This window comes from Gigantopelta aegis, chromosome 15 (genome assembly GCF_016097555.1).
Source record: "Gigantopelta aegis isolate Gae_Host chromosome 15, Gae_host_genome, whole genome shotgun sequence".
Taxonomy (NCBI): domain Eukaryota; kingdom Metazoa; phylum Mollusca; class Gastropoda; order Neomphalida; family Peltospiridae; genus Gigantopelta; species Gigantopelta aegis.
Window position 1 is genome coordinate 29,164,342 of NC_054713.1, and position 14,756 is coordinate 29,179,097.

The 14,756-nt window shown below is 35.5% G+C and overlaps 1 protein-coding gene across 3 annotated transcripts in view; it reads left to right on the forward strand.

The window, feature by feature from the left end:
* The window catches only part of LOC121390099 (peroxisomal targeting signal 1 receptor-like), a 47,911-nt gene that overhangs the window by 13,809 nt on the left and 19,346 nt on the right, over window positions 1–14,756 (forward strand). For 2 of the 3 annotated variants that reach the window (XM_041521820.1, XM_041521821.1), the window contains exons 6-8: window positions 2,561–2,735; window positions 3,370–3,505; window positions 11,805–11,924. In XM_041521820.1, the coding sequence (XP_041377754.1) occupies window positions 2,561–2,735; window positions 3,370–3,505; window positions 11,805–11,924 (431 nt within the window). The remainder of the gene's footprint in view (window positions 1–2,560; window positions 2,736–3,369; window positions 3,506–11,804; window positions 11,925–14,756) is intronic. The other variant, XM_041521822.1, reaches the window with a different exon arrangement.

Genomic DNA, 14,756 nt, shown 5'->3' on the forward strand with positions numbered 1-14,756 from the left:
CTTTCAAAGTTTAGTTTGTATAACACATTGATCATGTATATATTTTTAATAAAATATACTAAAGTAGAAAATGACCGTTTTCACTTTTTAATTTTACGTGTGGTAAAATCGACAAATTCCAATAAAATATAAATTATGTCGTTTGGAAAGGGTAAAGTTTGTTTTATTTAACGACCTCAGTGTTAGAGCATATTGATTTAATAATCATCTGCTTTTGGATGTCAAATGTTTGGTCATTTTGACATATAATCTAAGAGAGGAAACGGACGCATATGCAGGAGGGAGGGTATTGGGGGTCGAAACCCTTCCCTGACCAAGGTAAAAAGAAATTGAAATATATTTTCTGGGGAAACATGGCCCCAAACTTCGCATAATGCAGTCTATAACCCCCAACCCTGCTGAAATCCCTGCACACGTGCCTTGGAAACCCGCTACATTTAAAAAAAATGATTTTATTATTTTTTTGTTTTAGCAAGGGATCATTTATATGTACCATCCCAGACAGGATATCACATACCATGGCCTTTTATATACCAGTCATGGCGCACTGGCTGGAACAATCACACCGATGGGGATCGATCCTAGACTGACCGCGCATTAAAAAACCCCACCACATTTTTAGGCCTAAGTAATGAATAGAAATAACATATAGTCTTCATAAATGTTACGTATATCGAACATACCGCCCTCTTCCTCTACCCCTAGAGCGTTACGTAATTATTAACACCCCCTTACATGTAACGCGTATGCCAACCGCTGGTCACTGTCAAAATTTCAAGGCAAATCCCCCACCGACGCCTGGAAAGATATTGTTCCATACCTCTATGGATATAAATATATTTTGGAGGTATGAGATGACCCCTCAATCAAGACAGTTAAATTTGTTCAAAATCACGTGAGAAGCTCAGCGCCTGCGAAAATCGCATAAATTCCCAGTTCTACTGGCATCCCGCTAATTGAAGAAAAACAAGCTGGCCACTGGGTTTGCAGTTGACCTAGATAATGTAGATAAGCGAGCATTGCAAAACTATAGCGATGTGGTGGGCCTTTTATGTACCAAACAGAACTGGATTATCTATTCTAAATGCTTAAATAATAAAAATATTCAGACACTGCAGCTTTAACTCGATATATAATCATCGTGTGTTTTTGTGCACCATCTCTAAGATATTGTTACTACGGGCCTGCTCCCCTCCAACAAATAAAACAACATCCAAAGCTGTCCATGGTAATCGTCACGTAGGCAAAAGCAAACTTATTATTTTAAAATATTTTATTTATTAATTTCCTCTTACCCGCAGTAACCCCCCCCCCCAATCCTTTTAAAAACAAGTTTTATTTATATTTTTTAAACATTATTCATCATTTATTTTACTTTTTTAATACTGTAAACATAAAAACAGATTCGACCTCCCCTCACAAAAGAAATGAACTTTCCACTGCTGTGCAAAATATCACGTATGCAAAAGCAAGCTTATTCTTTCTTTTCCCCTTTTTTTTTCCATTTCATTTTTTTTCTAAATAAATCGAAGGACTCTCCCTTCCCCATACACTCCTTTTCATTGTTTATTGTAATTGTTTCCCTTCGAACGAGTTACAAGGGTTATTGGTCAATAAAAATGTATTATTTAATTATTATTTTCAGTGTAGTGTGAATGTCTTGTAAACATGTCAATCGGGATTTTAAAAACATGTCAATTTCTTTCTTTTTTTAAAATTCATAAGTAGCGTAGCGGCAATTGACAACAACGGACACACACACAAAAAAGGTCAGGGGCTCAAACCAAATAGCTCGTGCATGTTTGCAGTCTCTGCAGATACCGCTGATCAAGCATCTAACAGGAAATTTTCCAAAAACAAAATCGACTAGTCTAGACACCGTCCAACTTGGTCAGAGTCGTCGTCTAGACGCAATTATGGTTGGTTCGTGTATGGTATGTACCATTCCACAGACAGGATAGTACATAACACAGCCTTTGTTACACCAGTTGTGGAGCACTGACTGGAACGAGAAATAGCCCGGTGGGTCCACCGACAGGGATTGATCCTAGATCGACCGCGCATCAAGTGAACGCTTTATCACTGGGCTACATCTCGCCTCCCTAGCTTAATCATTGCAGTGTTATTACTTATATTGGTATAAACCGGCCTCGGTGGCGTCGTGGTTAGCCATCGGTCTACAGGCTGGTAGGTACTGGGTTCGGATCCCAGTTGAGGCATGGGGTTTTTAATCTAGATACCGACTCCAAACCCTGAGTGAGTACTCCGCAAGGCTCAGTGGGTAGGTGTAAACCACTTGCACTGACCAGTGATCCATAACTGGTTCAACAAAGGCCATGATTTGTGCTATCCTGCCTGTGGGAAGCGCAAATAAAAAATCCTTTGCTGCCTGTCATAAAAGAGTAGCCTATGTGGCGACAGTGGGTTTCCTCTCAAAATCTGTGTGATCCATAACCATCTGACGCCATATAACCTTAAATAAAATGTGTTGAGTGCATCATTAAATAAAACATGTCTTTATATTGGTATAAACCTTTTTAACCGTCTCTTTATTCTTCAGCTCCTGCTATTGCTGATCTGGCAGTTACTGGAGATTGGACAGCTGAATTTATGGCAGAAAATAATTTGGAACAAGGTGATTGGGTGAAGGAATTTGCTGCGGAGCACCACAGGGCACCACCTGATGTGAAATGGGCCAAAGAGTATTTAGACCAGACTGAAGAACATAAACCATGGTGAATCTCACACATGCAGTTCATTTGTTGTTGCTAACCTGACTGTAACATTACTGACAAATACACTTTTAAAAACTAAAACACTTTTTTGTGTCTGTGTTAAAATGATGTTATGACATTCTCGCATCATTGTTTTTGCTTTATTCACAAAAATATAATATAACCTACTGTAATTTCACTTCATATCTATATTTTGTAAATGTTAGTTTTCAAAAAGATGATAGGGTGATACAGGGTCAAAAAACTTGATGATAGTGATGTCTATAGTCCGTCTCACAGGGATCGCATTTTTTTCATACTATGTAATTTACAACAAGTTATTTATTTCCGTACCGATTGATTTGTAAATTGCACACACGAATTGTATTTCTTTGTTATTTTCAAAACACTTTTACTTTTCTTCTTACGTCAAAACAAACTGAAATTATTTACAAAAAACATTTTAATAGAATGATGGGACAGACTATAAAAGTGTGTTGAATTGGTATTGAATAAGTATAAAAGATGCCTTGCTACTTTTTGATAAGAATAACCTATGTGGCAATAGGTTTCCTTTCATTGTCTAGACCAGATATTGTAATACCCACATGATAGATATCAAATAGCTGTAATTTAGAATGGGACTATTTTGCAGGGTGGATGAATACAGCAAAGAAGTTCTTGATGACTCGAAGTGGATAGATGAATTCCAGGCACAAGATGCTGACCTAGAGAAAACGGCAAACAGTCTTTTAGGGTCAATAGATGACCCAAAGTTCATCAACTCGGAGGTACTAGCTTTCTCATCACTTGAATTGTACTACATTACCAAAAAGAAATTACACTGTTGAAAAATGCCAGTATATTTGTTTCTTTAGCTAGTGATTGCTTTTACAATTTTACAAGGTTCACTTAAAAAAATAAAATAATAATAATAAATATGAAAAGAAGTTTTTAGAATGAATAAATGAATGAATATTTAACATCCAGAATGAAAAACACTAGCTATTGGGTGTTATACATGGGTATATGATTATCAACATCAGTACTACAATCCTAAACTTACCAATAAAATACAGTGTTAACAGCTGTGAAAGAGACACGTGAAAAACTAGAAAGACACATTTGAACAACATACCAAAAATAAAATCTTCAAAACAACAAAAACAGTCTATGGAGCTGTGATAAACAAACCAATATAGCATAAAACTATCAGCTCTACATTTAATGTAAAATATATTTTAAAATATCGAATGTCTACAGAACTTGTTTCATAGTTTTTAAGAAATACCGAAAAATGTATTCACCACTCTCAATGAAACCAGTGAGAATGTTGCCGCACTTGCACCATAATGAGAAATAGTACATGTAGAAGGAGCAAAAAAACAACAAGAAAGAAAAAGATTAACAACACATTGAATTATAAACTGATTTGCCCATTACCATGATTAGTAACACTACACTCTTGGCTTACTGCATTCAAGCTATCATACCAGCCTCGGTGGCGTCGTGGTTAGGCCATCGGTCTACAGGCTCGTAGGTACTGGGTTCGGATCCCAGTCGAGGCATGGGATTTTTAATCCAGATACCGACTCCAAACCGTGAGTGAGTGCTCCGCAAGGCTCAGTGGGTAGGTGTAAACCACTTGCACATACAACCAGTGATCCATAACTGGTTCAACAAAGGCCATGGTTTGTGCTATCCTGCCTGTGGGAAGCGCAAATAAAAGATCCCTTTCTGCTAATCGGAAAGAGTAGCCCATGTAGTGGCGACAGCGCGTTTCCTCTCAAAATCTGTGTGGTCCTTAACCATATGTCTGACCCATATAACCGTCAATAAAATGTGTTGAGTGTGTCGTTAAATAAAACATTTCTTTCTTTCAAGCTATCATTTCTAGCAGGAGCTGTCGCTCACATGTGTTCTGTCAAACATGCACCTTCAATTTTGAACTGAAGTTCTTAATCATTTCCAATGCCAGTTTGTAATACAATTATCTCCCCCTTTTTGTAATACAATTATCTCCCCCTTTTGTTATGTTTGAACTTGTGCCCTAAACCTTTTCTTAGTGGTGTCGTTAAACAAAACAAATGTGGGTTTTTTGCCAGGGGTTTGGTCTGAGATGAAACTGAATGATTAGATTTGTCTACAGTTTTATATGACGTTTGATAAAAGGATAGGTCATGGGGAGAAGATAACGTTATACGTAGTACTCACAGGATAGTAAAAATATGTGTTGAAATGAACTAGTGTTCAAACAAGTATACTGACTGACTGTGCTCTTCTACAGTTTATGAAGTTTGTAAAGATGAAATGTGATATGGGAGATAATACAAATATGTGTTAAATTAGTGATCAAATAGTAAAAGTATATGTTCAAACCAGTGTTCAAACAAGTATACTGACTGACTGTGCTCTTCTACAGTTTATGAAGTTTGTAAAGAGGATATGTGATGGGGAGATAATACAAATATGTGTTAAATTAGTGATCAAATAGTAAAAGTATGTGTTCAAACTAGTGTTCAAACAAGTATACTGACTGACTGTGCTCTTCTACAGTTTATGAAGTTTGTAAAGATGAAATGTGATATGGGAGATAATACAAATATGTGTTAAATTAGTGATCAAATAGTAAAAGTATGTGTTCAAACTAGTGTTCAAACAAGTATACTGACTGACTGTGCTCTTCTACAGTTTATGAAGTTTGTAAAGAGGATATGTGATGGGGAGATAATACAAATATGTGTTAAATTAGTGATCAAATAGTAAAAGTATATGTTAAAACTAGTGTTCAAACAAGTATACTGACTGATTGTGCTCTTCTACAGTTTATGAAGTTTGTAAAGAGGATAGGTGATGGGGAGATAATACAAATATGTGTTAAATTAGTGATCAAATAGTAAAAGTATGTGTTAAAACTAGTGTTCAAACAAGTATACTGACTGATTGTGCTCTTCTACAGTTTATGAAGTTTGTAAAGAGGATAGTGATATGATAGTGATCAAATAGGATGTGTTCAAACTAGTGTTCAAACAAGTATACTGACTGATTGTATGTCTTCTACAGTTTATGAAGTTTGTGATCAAATAGTGATATGGGAGATAATACAAATATGTGTTAAATTAGTGATCAAATAGTAAAAGTGTGTTCAAACAAGTATACTGACTGATTGTGCTCTTCTACAGTTTAAGTTTGTAAAGATGATATGTGATGGGGAGATAATACAAATATGTGTTAAATTAGTGATCAAATAGTAAAAGTATGTGTTCAAACCAGTGTTCAAACAAGTATACTGACTGATTGTGCTCTTCTACAGTTTATGAAGTTTGTAAAGAGGATATGTGATGGGGAGATAATACAAATATGTGTTAAATTAGTGATCAAATAGTAAAAGTATGTGTTCAAACTAGTGTTCAAACAAGTATACTGACTGATTGTGCTCTTCTACAGTTTATGAAGTTTGTAAAGATGAATGTGATATGGGAGATAATACAAATATGTGTTAAATTAGTGATCAAATAGTAAAAGTATGTGTTCAAACTAGTGTTCAAACAAGTATACTGACTGACTGTGCTCTTCTACAGTTTATGAAGTTTGTAAAGAGGATATGTGATGGGGAGATAATACAAATATGTGTTAAATTAGTGATCAAATAGTAAAAGTATATGTTAAAACTAGTGTTCAAACAAGTATACTGACTGATTGTGCTCTTCTACAGTTTATGAAGTTTGTAAAGAGGATAGGTGATGGGGAGATAATACAAATATGTGTTAAATTAGTGATCAAATAGTAAAAGTATGTGTTAAAACTAGTGTTCAAACAAGTATACTGACTGATTGTGCTCTTCTACAGTTTATGAAGTTTGTAAAGAGGATAGGTGATATGGGAGATAATACAAATATGTGTTAAATTAGTGATCAAATAGTAAAAGTATGTGTTCAAACTAGTGTTCAAACAAGTATACTGACTGATTGTGCTCTTCTACAGTTTATGAAGTTTGTAAAGAGGATAGGTGATATGGGAGATAATACAAATATGTGTTAAATTAGTGATCAAATAGTAAAAGTATGTGTTCAAACTAGTGTTCAAACAAGTATACTGACTGATTGTGCTCTTCTACAGTTTATGAAGTTTGTAAAGATGATATGTGATGGGGAGATAATACAAATATGTGTTAAATTAGTGATCAAATAGTAAAAGTATGTGTTAAAACCAGTGTTCAAACAAGTATACTGACTGATTGTGCTCTTCTACAGTTTATGAAGTTTGTAAAGAGGATATGTGATGGGGAGATAATACAAATATGTGTTAAATTAGTGATCAAATAGTAAAAGTATATGTTCAAACCAGTGTTCAAACAAGTATACTGACTGATTGTGCTCTTCTACAGTTTATGAAGTTTGTAAAGATGAAATGTGATATGGGAGATAATACAAATATGTGTTAAATTAGTGATCAAATAGTAAAAGTATATGTTAAAACTAGTGTTCAAACAAGTATACTGACTGACTGTGCTCTTCTACAGTTTATGAAGTTTGTAAAGAGGATATGTGATGGGGAGATAATACAAATATGTGTTAAATTAGTGATCAAATAGTAAAAGTATGTGTTCAAACTAGTGTTCAAACAAGTATACTGACTGACTGTGCTCTTCTACAGTTTATGAAGTTTGTAAAGATGATATGTGATGGGGAGATAATACAAATATGTGTTAAATTAGTGATCAAATAGTAAAAGTATGTGTTAAAACTAGTGTTCAAACAAGTATACTGACTGATTGTGCTCTTCTACAGTTTATGAAGTTTGTAAAGAGGATAGGTGATATGGGAGATAATACAAATATGTGTTAAATTAGTGATCAAATAGTAAAAGTATATGTTAAAACTAGTGTTCAAACAAGTATACTGACTGATTGTGCTCTTCTACAGTTTATGAAGTTTGTAAAGAGGATAGGTGATATGGGAGATAATACAAATATGTGTTAAATTAGTGATCAAATAGTAAAAGTATGTGTTCAAACTAGTGTTCAAACAAGTATACTGACTGATTGTGCTCTTCTACAGTTTATGAAGTTTGTAAAGATGATATGTGATGGGGAGATAATACAAATATGTGTTAAATTAGTGATCAAATAGTAAAAGTATGTGTTAAAACCAGTGTTCAAACAAGTATACTGACTGATTGTGCTCTTCTACAGTTTATGAAGTTTGTAAAGAGGATATGTGATGGGGAGATAATACAAATATGTGTTAAATTAGTGATCAAATAGTAAAAGTATATGTTCAAACCAGTGTTCAAACAAGTATACTGACTGATTGTGCTCTTCTACAGTTTATGAAGTTTGTAAAGATGAAATGTGATATGGGAGATAATACAAATATGTGTTAAATTAGTGATCAAATAGTAAAAGTATATGTTAAAACTAGTGTTCAAACAAGTATACTGACTGACTGTGCTCTTCTACAGTTTATGAAGTTTGTAAAGAGGATATGTGATGGGGAGATAATACAAATATGTGTTAAATTAGTGATCAAATAGTAAAAGTATGTGTTCAAACTAGTGTTCAAACAAGTATACTGACTGATTGTGCTCTTCTACAGTTTATGAAGTTTGTAAAGAGGATAGGTGATGGGGAGATAATACAAATATGTGTTAAATTAGTGATCAAATAGTAAAAGTATATGTTAAAACTAGTGTTCAAACAAGTATACTGACTGATTGTGCTCTTCTACAGTTTATGAAGTTTGTAAAGAGGATAGGTGATGGGGAGATAATACAAATATGTGTTAAATTAGTGATCAAATAGTAAAAGTATGTGTTCAAACTAGTGTTCAAACAAGTATACTGACTGATTGTGCTCTTCTACAGTTTATGAAGTTTGTAAAGAGGAAATGTGATATGGGAGATAATACAAATATGTGTTAAATTAGTGATCAAATAGTAAAAGTATATGTTAAAACTAGTGTTCAAACAAGTATACTGACTGATTGTGCTCTTCTACAGTTTATGAAGTTTGTAAAGAGGATATGTGATGGGGAGATAATACAAATATGTGTTAAATTAGTGATCAAATAGTAAAAGTATATGTTAAAACTAGTGTTCAAACAAGTATACTGACTGATTGTGCTCTTCTACAGTTTATGAAGTTTGTAAAGATGAAATGTGATATGGGAGATAATACAAATATGTGTTAAATTAGTGATCAAATAGTAAAAGTATATGTTAAAACTAGTGTTCAAACAAGTATACTGACTGATTGTGCTCTTCTACAGTTTATGAAGTTTGTAAAGAGGATATGTGATGGGGAGATAATACAAATATGTGTTAAATTAGTGATCAAATAGTAAAAGTATATGTTCAAACTAGTGTTCAAACAAGTATACTGACTGATTGTGCTCTTCTACAGTTTATGAAGTTTGTAAAGAGGATAGGTGATATGGGAGATAATACAAATATGTGTTAAATTAGTGATCAAATAGTAAAAGTATGTGTTCAAACTAGTGTTCAAACAAGTATACTGACTGACTGTGCTCTTCTACAGTTTATGAAGTTTGTAAAGAGGATATGTGATGGGGAGATAATACAAATATGTGTTAAATTAGTGATCAAATAGTAAAAGTATGTGTTCAAACTAGTGTTCAAACAAGTATACTGACTGATTGTGCTCTTCTACAGTTTATGAAGTTTGTAAAGAGGATACGTGATGGGGAGATAATACAAATATGTGTTAAATTAGTGATCAAATAGTAAAAGTATATGTTAAAACTAGTGTTCAAACAAGTATACTGACTGATTGTGCTCTTCTACAGTTTATGAAGTTTGTAAAGAGGATAGGTGATGGGGAGATAATACAAATATGTGTTAAATTAGTGATCAAATAGTAAAAGTATGTGTTCAAACTAGTGTTCAAACAAGTATACTGACTGATTGTGCTCTTCTACAGTTTATGAAGTTTGTAAAGAGGAAATGTGATATGGGAGATAATACAAATATGTGTTAAATTAGTGATCAAATAGTAAAAGTATGTGTTCAAACTAGTGTTCAAACAAGTATACTGACTGATTGTGCTCTTCTACAGTTTATGAAGTTTGTAAAGATGAAATGTGATATGGGAGATAATACAAATATGTGTTAAATTAGTGATCAAATAGTAAAAGTATGTGTTAAAACTAGTGTTCAAACAAGTATACTGACTGACTGTGCTCGTCTACAGTTTATGAAGTTTGTAAAGAGGATATGTGATGGGGAGATAATACAAATATGTGTTAAATTAGTGATCAAATAGTAAAAGTATATGTTAAAACTTGTGTTCAAACAAGTATACTGACTGATTGTGCTCTTCTACAGTTTATGAAGTTTGTAAAGATGATATGTGATGGGGAGATAATACAAATATGTGTTAAATTAGTGATCAAATAGTAAAAGTATGTGTTAAAACTAGTGTTCAAACAAGTATACTGACTGACTGTGCTCTTCTACAGTTTATGAAGTTTGTAAAGAGGATAGGTAATATGGGAGATAATACAAATATGTGTTAAATTAGTGATCAAATAGTAAAAGTATATGTTAAAACTAGTGTTCAAACAAGTATACTGACTGATTGTGCTCTTCTACAGTTTATGAAGTTTGTAAAGAGGATAGGTGATGGGGAGATAATACAAATATGTGTTAAATTAGTGATCAAATAGTAAAAGTATGTGTTAAAACTAGTGTTCAAACAAGTATACTGACTGATTGTGCTCTTCTACAGTTTATGAAGTTTGTAAAGAGGATAGGTAATATGGGAGATAATACAAATATGTGTTAAATTAGTGATCAAATAGTAAAAGTATGTGTTAAAACTAGTGTTCAAACAAGTATACTGACTGATTGTGCTCTTCTACAGTTTATGAAGTTTGTAAAGAGGATAGGTGATGGGGAGATAATACAAATATGTGTTAAATTAGTGATCAAATAGTAAAAGTATGTGTTCAAACTAGTGTTCAAACAAGTATACTGACTGATTGTGCTCTTCTACAGTTTTTGAAGTTTGTAAAGATGATATGTGATGGGGAGATAATACAAATATGTGTTAAATTAGTGATCAAATAGTAAAAGTATGTGTTCAAACTAGTGTTCAAACAAGTATACTGACTGATTGTGCTCTTCTACAGTTTATGAAGTTTGTAAAGAGGATATGTGATGGGGAGATAATACAAACATGTGTTAAATTAGTGATCAAATAGTAAAAGTATATGTTAAAACTTGTGTTCAAACAAGTATACTGACTGACTGTGCTCTTCTACAGTTTATGAAGTTTGTAAAGAGGATAGGTGATGGGGAGATAATACAAATATGTGTTAAATTAGTGATCAAATAGTAAAAGTATATGTTAAAACTAGTGTTCAAACAAGTATACTGACTGACTGTGCTCTTCTACAGTTTATGAAGTTTGTAAAGATGATATGTGATGGGGAGATAATACAAATATGTGTTAAATTAGTGATCAAATAGTAAAAGTATGTGTTCAAACTAGTGTTCAAACAAGTATACTGACTGACTGTGCTCTTCTACAGTTTATGAAGTTTGTAAAGAGGATAGGTGATATAGGAGATAATACAAATATGTGTTAAATTAGTGATCAAATAGTAAAAGTATGTGTTCAAACTAGTGTTCAAACAAGTATACTGACTGATTGTGCTCTTCTACAGTTTATGAAGTTTGTAAAGAGGATAGGTAATATGGGAGATAATACAAATATGTGTTAAATTAGTGATCAAATAGTAAAAGTATGTGTTCAAACTAGTGTTCAAACAAGTATACTGACTGACTGTGCTCTTCTACAGTTTATGAAGTTTGTAAAGATGATATGTGATGGGGAGATAATACAAATATGTGTTAAATTAGTGATCAAATAGTAAAAGTATGTGTTCAAACTAGTGTTCAAACAAGTATACTGACTGATTGTGCTCTTCTACAGTTTATGAAGTTTGTAAAGAGGATAGGTGATGGGGAGATAATACAAATATGTGTTAAATTAGTGATCAAATAGTAAAAGTATGTGTTCAAACTAGTGTTCAAACAAGTATACTGACTGATTGTGCTCTTCTACAGTTTATGAAGTTTGTAAAGAGGATAGGTGATGGGGAGATAACCATACAGGATAACAAAGTGCTAGAGAAATCGCCCCAGCAGCGATCTGAAGACTGGGCACATCAGTTTGCTGGGGAGCAGGTGAGAACTTTGATTCTCTCGTACATCTCAGTCTGTGGTGTTGCCATTCGCAGCAGTCTTGCACGCTCAGTACAGTCTTCAAAACAGTTGCAACGTTTTATAAATAGCTGTTGTATTTTTGTGTGCTGGGGTCTTGTTAAACATTCATTCATTCGCTTCATAATGTGCCTGAAGGCTGAATGTATTGGGTTCACATCCCGATACTGGCTTTTACTGAAAATGAATGCTCAACTCGGTAGAATGGTGTAACGTTGCTATACCGACGAATCTTTAACAAACCATTAATCTCTGTTAATGTTATGGACATACATGTACCTCCCTGATTTTTTAGTAATGTGCCCAAATGCTTGAGCCGTAATTGAATATAAGCATTTTCCTATTAGCAGCAATTGATTTTTTTAAGTGCACTATCCCACAGACAGGACCTTTGACATACCATGGCCTTTGATATACCATCCGTGGTTACTGGTTGGAATGGGAAAAAAGAATAAGAGAATGGGTTTACCAAAGTTGTTCAATCTTCCAACCAAAGCACCTCAGGCGAGCGCTGTGCTGACTGAGCTAGATTCCAGCCACTCCTGAGTGAATGTAGCCACACTAATGTTTCTTTAACTAACCATTAATCTTAGCAATTTGAATGAATAAAAGCATAATTAGTCTTGTAGTTGGATGTATGCCTATTAAATTAGACATAGGTCAGAAGGTCTAGGATTATCTTTTGCAGTAGTCTAGGCAGATAAAGCTTCTGGTGGAAGTGCATGCCTGCCACTTCAGCGGTCATTAGTTGGTTTGGTTTCAGAAACTTGTCTGGGACAGATAATCATACTTTGTGTTGAGTGTTGTCTGTATGTAACTAGCTGTCATCATCTGTGTCTGTGAAATCAGTATCAGAGTTTTTGATGTCCTATATTTGATGTGTGAATGCTTTAATCAAATTACTGTATTATATACTCTTCCAAAAAAGAAACGCAAAAGGGTACAAATGGGTTATAACTCCGATTTTATGTTTCCTACCGGTTCATGCTTTGTGAATATAAGGTCATTGCATGTCCCAAACACATTCCCACGGTTACATTCGATAAAACGCAGCTACTGTACAATAAAGTTCCAAAATGTGAATATTCGCAAAAACGCAGCCACGTGCAAACCATGTCACCACTGCACGTGCGTTGTCTGCACGTGCAACATGAACACCGACAGTATAAAAGTGCAGGGTGTTCGCTTGCCTGGCCTCTGTATCTGGCCGACAGTTGACAATCCAGGACATGCCACGTCTCAGTGAACCGCAGAGAAACAATGCCATCGGCCGACTAGACGCAGACGAATCCAGAACGGCCGTTGCCAGGGCATTCCATGTGTCCCCAAGCACCATCTCCAGACTGTGGGACCGTTACCAGCAACATGGATCAACCCTAGATCCGGTCGACCACGGGTCACTACCCCCGGGCAGGACCGCTACATCCGGGTACGCCACCTTCGGGAACGATTGACTACTGCCACCTCCACAGCCGCAGCAATACCAGGTTTGCGCAGGATATCCGACCAGACCGTACGGAACCGCCTACGTGAGGTAGGAATTCGTGCCAGACGTCCAGTTCGAGGTGTCATCTTAACACCACAACACCGTCGACTCCGACTGCAGTGGTGCCAGATTCATCGACAATGGCCTCAACTGCGATGGAGACAGGTGTGGTTCAGTGACGAGTCCCGATTTCTGCTCCGACGTCATGATGGAAGATGTCGCGTGTATAGGCGTCGTGGTGAACGTTATGCGGCAAACTGCGTGCAGGAAGTGGACAGATTCGGCGGGGGTAGTGTCATGGTGTGGGCAGCCATCTCACACACTGGCAGAACTAACCTGGTCCACGTGCAGGGCAACCTGAATGCACAGGGCTACATTGACCAGATCCTCCGGCCACACATCGTTCCAGTTATGGCCAACGCCAACGCAGTGTTCCAACATGACAACGCCAGGCCTCACACAGCACGTCTCACAACGGCTTTCCTACAGAACAACAACATTAATGTCCTTCCTTGGCCATCGATATCACCGGATTTGAACCCAATTGAGCATCTATGGGACGAGTTGGACCGACGCCTCCGACAGCGACAACCACAGCCCCAGACCCTGCCCGAGCTGGCAGCAGCCTTGCAGGCCGAGTGGGCCACCATCCCCCGGGACGTCATCCGTACTCTGGTTGCTTCAATGGGCAGGCGGTGCCAGGCAGTTGTCAACACACGCGGAGGCCACACCCGGTATTGACTCCAGATGACCTTGACCCTGGTGGTGTGTCCTATCACTTACTCACAATGGACTAGAGTGAATTGTGAACAATCCTGCAACATTTGGTAATTATCGGACTCACCATTCAATAATTAAATCAATTCTCCAAATGTTACGACAATGTGGTTTTGCGTTTCTTCTTTTGAAGAGTATATAATGCACTTTTCCAGTAGGATATAAACAGTCTTTAAAAACTAATCAGTCAATCAGTCACTCAATCATTTGACACATGTTTACATCCTCTGAAGGTTCAAGCACGTCTGTCTTAGGCACACACTCTGATTTTCTCCGCAGATGTGTTCCAGACACAGATTCACAACTAAGTTGAAATAATGACAGGTGTTTGTGTCAGCCCATTAATGGTTCATAGATATTTAGGGATTTGCAAATAGGTTAATTAAAACAATCAAAATTGATGGACATATTTTTATAAATATAATAGTACATTCAGTAAAAAACATCAAAATCAAACCTTTTGGAATTCTCTCAAACCAGATGATTTTTACTGTCATTTTTTTAAATATCTCTCCAATACCTCTCTAAACTGG